This window comes from Lampris incognitus, chromosome 19, assembly GCF_029633865.1.
Source record: "Lampris incognitus isolate fLamInc1 chromosome 19, fLamInc1.hap2, whole genome shotgun sequence".
In the NCBI taxonomy this organism is placed as follows: domain Eukaryota; kingdom Metazoa; phylum Chordata; class Actinopteri; order Lampriformes; family Lampridae; genus Lampris; species Lampris incognitus.
The window spans coordinates 14,879,022-14,888,076 of NC_079229.1; the positions used below are offsets into that span (position 1 = coordinate 14,879,022).

At 45.5% G+C, this 9,055-nt stretch overlaps 1 protein-coding gene across 2 annotated transcripts in view; it reads left to right on the top strand.

Moving 5' to 3' along the window:
- mllt10 (MLLT10 histone lysine methyltransferase DOT1L cofactor) overlaps positions 1-8,705 on the top strand; it is a 67,665-nt gene extending 58,960 nt beyond the window's left edge. Inside the window, exons 12-19 of one of the 2 annotated variants that reach the window (XM_056299271.1) lie at positions 1-86; positions 1,559-1,637; positions 3,043-3,236; positions 3,798-3,947; positions 4,093-4,136; positions 4,549-4,850; positions 6,294-6,384; positions 6,640-8,705. The exon at positions 1-86 is cut by the window's left edge and continues 32 nt beyond it. In XM_056299271.1, coding sequence (XP_056155246.1) covers positions 1-86; positions 1,559-1,637; positions 3,043-3,236; positions 3,798-3,947; positions 4,093-4,136; positions 4,549-4,850; positions 6,294-6,384; positions 6,640-6,930 — 1,237 coding nt within the window. In that variant the 3' untranslated portion in view covers positions 6,931-8,705. Of the gene's footprint in view, positions 87-1,558; positions 1,638-3,042; positions 3,237-3,797; positions 3,948-4,092; positions 4,137-4,548; positions 4,851-6,293; positions 6,385-6,639 lie in introns of those variants that run through there. The other variant, XM_056299272.1, reaches the window with a different exon arrangement.
- Positions 8,706-9,055: the final 350 nt, after the last annotated feature.

The window sequence follows — 9,055 nt, forward strand, 5'->3', positions numbered from 1 at the left end:
GGCTCCCTCCCACATGTTTGGGAACAGGCTGAACCCCAACTCTGCCATGGCAGCCCTCATCGCCCAGTCTGAGGCGTCACCAGCAGGTAGGGGAGTGTGTGCTTCTGTATGTCATTTACATACGTGTGTGTGTGTGGATAAGAGAGAGAGAGAGATAATGAATGGGTCATGTCCCTGGGTCAAGGGTCATTAGTTGTGATATTTGCAGGCTCCTCCTGCACAGCTCCAGTTACACACCCCCTTGTCTCTCTTTTTCGGTTTCTTTCCCACTCATTCACTCACTCTAGCATGCACCCATACATACACACCCAACCAAAGAATGTTTGTGCACAAATGGTCATATAAGTGAGGTTGATCTGTGTAAGCATACAGCTTTCCAACCAAGGTCATGAGCCTTGACCAAGGAGCAGCGTAGAGAGGGGAGGCAAAACAGAGATGAAGGAAGAAGGTAGGAAGTAGAAAATGAAAAGGAGAAGGCGATGGAGAAAGGTAGCTGGTTCCTGCTGCAGGCCTGTAGTCATCAGAGCCAGATCCGCTTTGACCTGCAGGTCACCTCACTAATCAGCCTGTGACAAGGGGCCATAGTGTGTGTGTGTGTGTGTGTGTGTGTGTGTGTGTGTGTGTGTGTGCGTGCGTGCGTGCGTGCGTGCGTGCGTGCGTGCGTGCGTGCGTGCGTGCGTGCGGTCAGCACCATATGTGACTTTAGAAACCAGTCAGTTTGTAATGAAAAATGTGAAATAATCCTTTACCGATAAATTCTTTCGTCAACTTCAAATTGTTCCATCAGTTTCTTTACATTTTGCTGAGTAAAGCGATGTGATTTGAGCTGGTTCGAACACTGGTTGTTTTTATTGCCAGAGGGCGGAGTCAGGTTAGAAAGGGTTGGGGGGGGGGACTTAAAAAAGGAGGGAGTGGGCCTCGAGTAGTGTGACCCGGTGGGGTAAAAACTGGGATTGACTGTCAGAGGGAGTTCTGTGTGTGTGTGTGTGTGTGTGTGTGTGTGTGTGCGTGCATGTGCGTGCACGCCCGTGACGAGAGAGCCCACATGCTTTTGTACGTGCATGTATACTGAAGGTGAAAGAGTGAGCTTGTGTGTGTGCGTGTGTGTGTGTGTGTGTGTGTGTGTGCGTGCATGTGCGTGCACGCCCGTGACGAGAGAGCCCACATGCTTTTGTACGTGCATGTATACTGAAGGTGAAAGAGTGAGCTTGTGCGTGTGCGTGTGTGTGTGCGTGCGTGCGTGCGTGGGCATGTGTGATTCATTACTCTGGTTGAGGAAAATGAAAAGAAGCGTCTGGCCAGAGGCCCACAGGGAGAGAGAGGGAGCGAGAGAGTGTGTGTGTGTTTGATTCAGTGGAGGGGGAGAGGGGGAACGAGGTAGCAGCACATGCAGTTTGAATGAGGGCTCGTGTCTAAAAGAGATACAAAGGAAGAGATTGAGTTCGTAGGTTGCGGAGCAGTTGGTTTTAACTGTGCAATTGATTTTCTGCATGTTTCTTTGTGTGTGTTTGTGTGTGTGTCCGTCCGTGTGTGTGTGTGTGTGTGTGTGTGTGTGCAGATCAGGAGGTAGGAGACAGCAGCAGCGGTGTTGGAGCTCAGGGCTTCTCCATAAGAGCCTCTCCCAAGACCACCCCACGGTGAGTACACGCTCACTCATACACAGATGCTCTTCTCTCTCTCTCTCTCTCTCTCTCTCTCTCTCTCTCTCTCTCTCTCTCTCTCTCTCTCTCTCTCTCTCTCTCTCTCCCTCCCTATTTACATTCCACACTGCCCCCCTAACCACCAACCCCCTTTCACCCATCCCCCCTCTCCTCTCTTTCCCTCTGCTGGCCCCTCGTCTCCACCTCTTTCTGGTTCCTCACAAATGCACACACACACACACACACACACACACACGCACACACAACCACACACACACATTCTCCTTCTCGCTCGTACCCCTACAGGCGATTCTCTCTCTCTCCCAGCCAGAGATAAGTTGTGTTTTTGAAGGTGGGAACAGGCCTTCAACTGCACTTTGATTTTTTTACCCCCCTGTTTATTTTTTCACGGAAGGACAGTTGGACTGGTCTCTGCCTCCTCCCCCTCCCCGCCAGTCCCGTTCAGGAATCTTTGTACGGATTTGTACAGATGGAAATATTGATGAAAACAAGTGTTGTGTTTTGGTGTCTTGTTTGTCCACCTCTCTCTGAGATGGATGGTTTCACTTGAGAAGGTCAGTTACATTTTTCCTACAACAAGATGTTTGTTTCCAAATGTTTGATCGTCTGCTGTTATTGTTTCTAACTCGGCTGTGGACAGTTTTCATTTTATTAAAGAATAACATTATTCTATGGAAAAATGTATTGGCAGCAAAAAGTTTTAGTAAATTTTCCGGCTCTCCCGTACTGAATTCCCAACAAATTTTACGAGTTAAATCCTGTTTATGCCATCATGGACAACTTTATAATATGTTTTTTTTTAAATGCTTTTTTTATTTTTTGCTGTGTTTTACTGATGTTTGGGACTCTGGAGTGGTGTCATGTCATCCAGTTCTGTGTGCTTGTACATCAGTTGATATGAAATGGCGACAATATTTCTCGCTGTTTTGCATAATTTTCCTTTTAAACGGTAAACCCCTCTCCCAATCCGTTTTCCCTTCCCCTGCCCCCCCCCCCCCCACTTCACACTCGACAGATTGTCTCAGCGCGTAGTTTGATTTATTATATTACAGGCCGTCCATTTCCCCGTTAGCCGTTTTCTTTCCACCCCCCACCCCCCATCCCCTCTCGCTCATATGCATTCATGAATACTGTCTCTCACACACAAACGGAGAGTCTGGCCCCTTTTCATTAGCATCCACTGTAACAACAAATTGATGTAGTTTTATAGCCAGCAGTGTCTATGTTTGGCTGACATTTATGTTGGGTCGTTATTCTTTCCATTGACCTCTCTTTCAGTTTTACCACCCTGGGTATCTCAGTTTTCTACCTTTTTATTTTTCGCTCCCATACTTTTTCATGCGCTCTCTCTGTCTTACTCTTTCTCCCTCCCTCTTTGCAGCTCTCCCATTAGCGGTCTGCAGATCCGCTATGACCCCTCAGGGTCGTTGCCAGGGCCAGGGCTGGGGTTGCTAGGGGCAGGGGGCGGCGGTGGGGAGACGCTGCCCCCGGTGGCCACCAGCATAGAGCAGCTCTTGGAGAGACAGTGGAATGAAGGGCAGAACTTCCTGCTGCAACAAGGAGCACAGGGAGACGGTAAGAGGACACACACACAATGCACAAACACACACACGCAATCAGGAGTCCTTTCCCTATTTCCCACTCAAAATAGCGTTTCCAGCCTTTTATGTGTCAGTCTGTCTATCAGTCTGTTGATTGACCAATTCCTCTTTCGCCCACCTTTGCTCACCAATTAGCTGTTTCTTCCAACTGTCAACCTGTCTTTATTTAACCCCATTAGGATGAATAACATCATTTTAACAGAGATGTTGGGGCAGTGTATCTCAGACATTAGAGACATTACCAATCGCTAGAATGACTGGTCCAACCAGTCTAGTTTGCAAGCACCAGCCCTGCTGAAGTATCCCATGAGCAAGGCACTACAAGCCAACTAGCTCCAGACTGATTTGTAGCTGACCAGGATACCCCATGTCCTCGGAGGGAAACACGAAAATCAAGGAAATCTCTACAGGGATCAATATTTCATGACGATCAGATTGGCATGCCTCTATGTCTAATCTACCTGTTATGCACGATAATTACTCTTTCTTGCTTCTCTATGCCCCTTCTCAATCTCTTTCTCTCTCTTTGTCTCAGTGGTGGGGATGTTGAAGTCCCTCCACCAGCTGCAGGTGGAGAACAGGAGGCTGGAGGAGCAGATTAAGACTCTGACCATGAAGAAGGAGAGACTGCAGCTTCTAAGCGCCCAGCTTTCAGTGCCTTTCACCCCTACCACAGCTTCCTCCGGTACACAGCGCAAAAACACGTATCCTACTCTACTCTGTCTGTTGCACACTCTCTCTGTCACACACACATGACTTATTTCAACATGTTTCATCAGTGCCTTTTCACTGTATGGGAAAATCTCAATGTGTGTCACTCTGTGTTCCAGATGTGAAAGGAGTCAGTGATTCCTCTTTACCCATTACAGCTCAGGTGAGGACTACCACCTGGTCGACTCGCAGTATAAACTAATACAGTTAGTGCACTTACTAATACTTAACTCATGTAATGACATTGAATTTGTACAGGTAAGGCCAACAAAACAAGTGTTTGATCATGTACTGTTTTAATAGTTTTACAGTATTACACTTTACAGAGCTTAACTATGGTTTAAATAGAACATGAACAAGGATTTGGTTAAGGTACTATGGAAAGTGTACCTCCTCCCCCAATCTTACCTGTGTTTCTCTCTCTCCCTCTTTCTATTGCTCTCTCTATATACACAAACATACACACACACACTTTTATATATATATATATATATATACATATATATACATATACATATGCATATATATATATTTTTTTTTTTTCCTCACTCTGTCTCGCTCTCTGTCTCCCTCAGGACAGCGCTTCATGTGGGGGCCGTAGCAGCAGCGGTTCTACCTCCTCTCTCTCCACCCCTCCTTCTGTCTCCCAGAGTCCGCCCCAGCCGCAGCTCAATGGGGTGACCACCGTGGGAGCGACCCCCGGGGGTTTGGGTGGGGTGGCGGGACTGATGGGGGCACTGGGGGCAGGGGGCGCCCTCGGCATGGGGGGCATTGTGGGTGCTCTGAACGGAGTGATCCAGGCACCAGCGGGCACTGCCAGCCCCCATACACATACCTCAGCGGCGGGAACCGGGGTCACCCTGTCTGTTAACAACAGGTATGTGTGGACACGCACATCTTTTCAGCTGTTTGGCATCAGGGACAAAGGGGATGTTATTGTTGCTTTTGTTTTAGATTTGGCTCCCTTGTCTGCCTGTGCTCGTCCTGGTCGGGTGTTGGCCTCACATGATACTTTAAACTCTGACCCTGCACTGGTTGCATCATATAAGCAACAGGTCAGCTGCAAAACTGATGTTAAATTGAAGCCTCCGTTTGTGTATATGAACTGGTTCTGCGGTTTGCCTATGCATTCAAAAGCTTGAAGTCAAGGGGAATACAGGAATACAGAATGAATTCCTGCTGTTAAAAACAGGAAAAGGAAACACCTACTGTATGACATCGTATACATCTCTAGAAACACCAGCGTTCAGATTCTTTAGGATAAATATTTTGCTGAGTCCACCCAAAGAGGTTGCTGGTAGCGCAACTCTCTCGATTTCTTCTTCACAGTATTAAATGTTTTGCTTTAGTCATAAATGAAAAAGATTTTCCCAATATTTTGGAAGCCTGTATAGTGGGAATAAGTGCTACTATTATACACAAATATCCAAAAAAAAAAGGAAAAAAATCACAGTAATGCTCATAAGACACAATTCAGACACTGACCTACACTAAAATAGTAAAAACAGCCGGGTAGATTTAAATAAAAGTCAGTGCAAAAGACTCACAGTTGAAAATATGTGGTGTAGACCCACACTTAGGCAGCCACCATTATCTGTATTACATAGAGCTTTCTTTATCCAGTGATCTGTTTTCAGGAAGTGGGGAGGCTCTTAGATTATTTTCAAGCGCAACTCACTGTTCAACCGTTCACATCAGAGTCCTGAAAGTCAGATGTTCAATTCGTCGTCGGTATGTGAGTTTGATTCGGTCTTCTTTTGCCCCCTTTCGCTTACATTTTGGATTCTAGCAGCTCAGCAAATACTAAGAACAGGTGAGCAGTCATAATTCGGAAAAACCCATCTCCATCTCCTTTTTGTGCTTAGAGACGTCTTTGATTCTGTTTCGCCGCCTTGCGTCTTATTTTTAAAGTGACAGGATGTGAATTCATATTCCTCACCATCCACGTTTTATTTTTCTCAATTTTAGTTGAAGACTCGTAAAAACTAGATGTTTAAAACTAATTGCATGTTTTGGTCGTTGAGTTAAAAGTGTGTTCCACTGCCATCTCATGTTTCATGTCTATTCTGTGTAGCGGGAAAACACAAAAACTGTAACTACTCAAATCTCAGTGCATCATTCATCATTTTCAACTTGCTTTAACAATTTTAGTTTGATCTTCGTCTGGCATTTTACATGTCCAAATATTCTGCAATAGTTAAGTTAAAACATCTACCACATGCTTGGAAGTTGTATGTTTAGAGCCACAAAAGCAGAGTGTGACTCTGAATACCTGGTGTGTGTGTGTGTGTGTGTGTGTTTGTGTGTTGTCTCTCCTCAGCACTGCGCGTCTCGGTCTTTTGTCTGAACAGCACAGACTCCTCCTGCAACAGCATCAGCTACAACAGTTACTGTCTACTCAGCCCTCAGCGGTACGACAAACGAAAACACACACACATACACACAAACACAGCCTCTTTCCACTCAATTATCAACAATAATGCACAGTCACACCACAACTCACCTTATGTTCCCCTTCTCTTTTTCTACCACTTTTAAACCCCATTCCGCTCCGCTCCATCTCTCTTCCTCCTTCCTTTCTATTCTATCTTGGCCTTCTGTCCTCTATTCTTATTCTCTCCATCTCTCTCTCTCTCACTCTCTCTCTGGCTCTTGCTCTCTCCTAGGACCAGCAGCAGGTGTTGCTCTACCAGCTGATGCAGCAGCAGCAGGACCTCCAGCAGTTGCAGTCCCTCTCCTCCTCCGCCCAGATTCCCTCCATCCCTCTCTCTTCTGCTCAGCTGCCCATCAACAGCCTGCTGCCGGGCGCCCATGGGCAGGGCCAAGGCGCCATCACCACCAACCCTTTCCTTGCGCTGCAGCATACCCACCCGCACTCTGACGCCCACACCCCGGGGGCTCAGAAACCACGGCTGGCCGAGAAGGCCGTGGGCATCACGGGCCAGGAGAAGACATGACAGCAGACGCTCTTCTTCAGTGTTCCTCTATCTGTCTTTTCTCTGCTGCTCTTCTATTTGTATTCCCTTTTTCTTTCTTCCTCTTGGGCTCTCTCTCCTCTCCCCTCTCCTATCTAGCTGTCTCATTTTCTAGCTGCCATACCTGTCTTGTCTCTCTGTCCTAGTCAGCCCCTCGTGGCTTTCCTACCATGTTCATTTTGTTCTCTGTCCGGTCTCTTCTTCTTTTTTTTTGCAACTTCACTCTCTCAGGGGCCACAGCTAACCAGAGTTCGTGCATTCGGCACACAAGCTAGCACACACAAAAAGCTACAACTGTACAAACAAACACAGCCCCCCGCCACCACCACCACCACCCTTATCCAAGAGACGCAGCAGTAGCCAGTGTAGGCCTGATGCCTGTCTCCCGGTATTCTCCATGCGCTCAGAGGGGAATAATGGAGAGGCTTGAGGAAATCTCCCTCGTGCTAGTACTGTTACCTCTCTCCCTTTGTCTCTCTCACTCTTGTTTGTGGAAATCCATTACTGTCAGCGAGCCAAGCCTCAAATGGTCACCGCAGAAGCCTTGCTTTGACTGTCTCTTCTCTGGGCCAGATACAGAGGGCTCATTCAATGAAGTGCAATGTGAAAAATGAAAGAAAAAAAAAGAAAAGATAAAAGTGAATGTTTAAATGGATTCTTTGTTCCTCTTGCAAGATAAAATTATGCAGAAACAGAGATGCTGGTGGTCACCCAGTGACTCTAGTACTGAAGCCTAAACATTACATTTTCCTGACTGAGCCCTCTACTGCACCTACCTCTCATGCAGGACCAGCCGATCAGGACCTAAGGGCCGTCAGCAGTGGCCAAAAACAATACACCAGTCAGGACTGGCCAATCAGGGTCCAAACCCAAGTGCCTGAGGCCAAAAAAGGGGGAGCGGGATTTATTTCCCTTCTTACCTGTGTCCCTGTCAGTCAACCCCGTTCCCACAATGCTACTGGTAATTAAGCTGTGTTGCTAAGGCAACAGAACACTTGGGCGTGTCAGATCTGACGTGCCGTGTCTTTAATTAAAACCCAGGAAATACTATTCTGCTGCATTCTCTGATCTCAAAGCCAACTTTGTATTGTGCTCTTTATTTATTTGGAGTTTTCTTTTTGTGTGTAATGGGCATGAGATAATATATTTTGAACGCCCGCTTGTGTTGCAATTTAACATCGTTCTATACTACTACTGTGTAAACATTTTGTTTTTCTTTCCACACAGTCAAATCTTGCTGTAAACCTTTTTAATGACTTAAAAATCTGTCATGTATTTGAGAACTACTTGAGAGTCGGTTGCTGAGGTGGTGTGGCTGTACATAACTGTTTGTTTGTAGGGGGGTAAGGGGGGAGGCTTAGGGGCTAGGGTGTTAAAGTGGCACAGTTTTACCTCGTTAAGTGTACATAGATCTTTCTCATTGGCCGTTGGTTGTACATAAGTGATTGTGATTGGCCGTGCTGGTGTGAAGGATAGCCAATGAAGCCTCAGTTTGTGTGTGTGAATCCTAGGACCAGACAAATAGGTTGACGGTGACTGGACACGTAAAGTATTAATTTATTTTTATATGTGCAGGGACATTGTGTTTCTTTTTTACGTTTTGCACCATTCTTGATGAAACATCATTTTATACTCTGGGCACCGTTTTCATCTGTGCACAAATTCGTTTGGATCAGTTTTGTACAAGTGGAAAAATGATGGGGCAATTTCTGACATTGCATTTCAAAACACCAAAATAAAGAAATGCTCTGAACAAAGTAATGTATGTTGTCTTTTGTCCACTGTAAATTTTATAAATCAATTATTATTTTAAAAAAAAGTCTATATCGTGCATTTGTTTGCCAATAGAATATGTTCCCTTACTTTGCCATTCAAAAATGTTTCTTTTATTTGTACCATGCTAACTAATGCAAATTGTTAACCAGTACAGTGAAACTTTATAATGTGTTAATCCAAATATCCTATACATTTTTTTTTATTTGAAGGAAAGAAAGACTCGATATATTACAAATATAACTAATTTTAACCCCCATGCAGTTAACAAACGGCCATCCTAAAGACAAGTTATAAACTCAATATAATACATTTAATGACGTCTACTTCACAT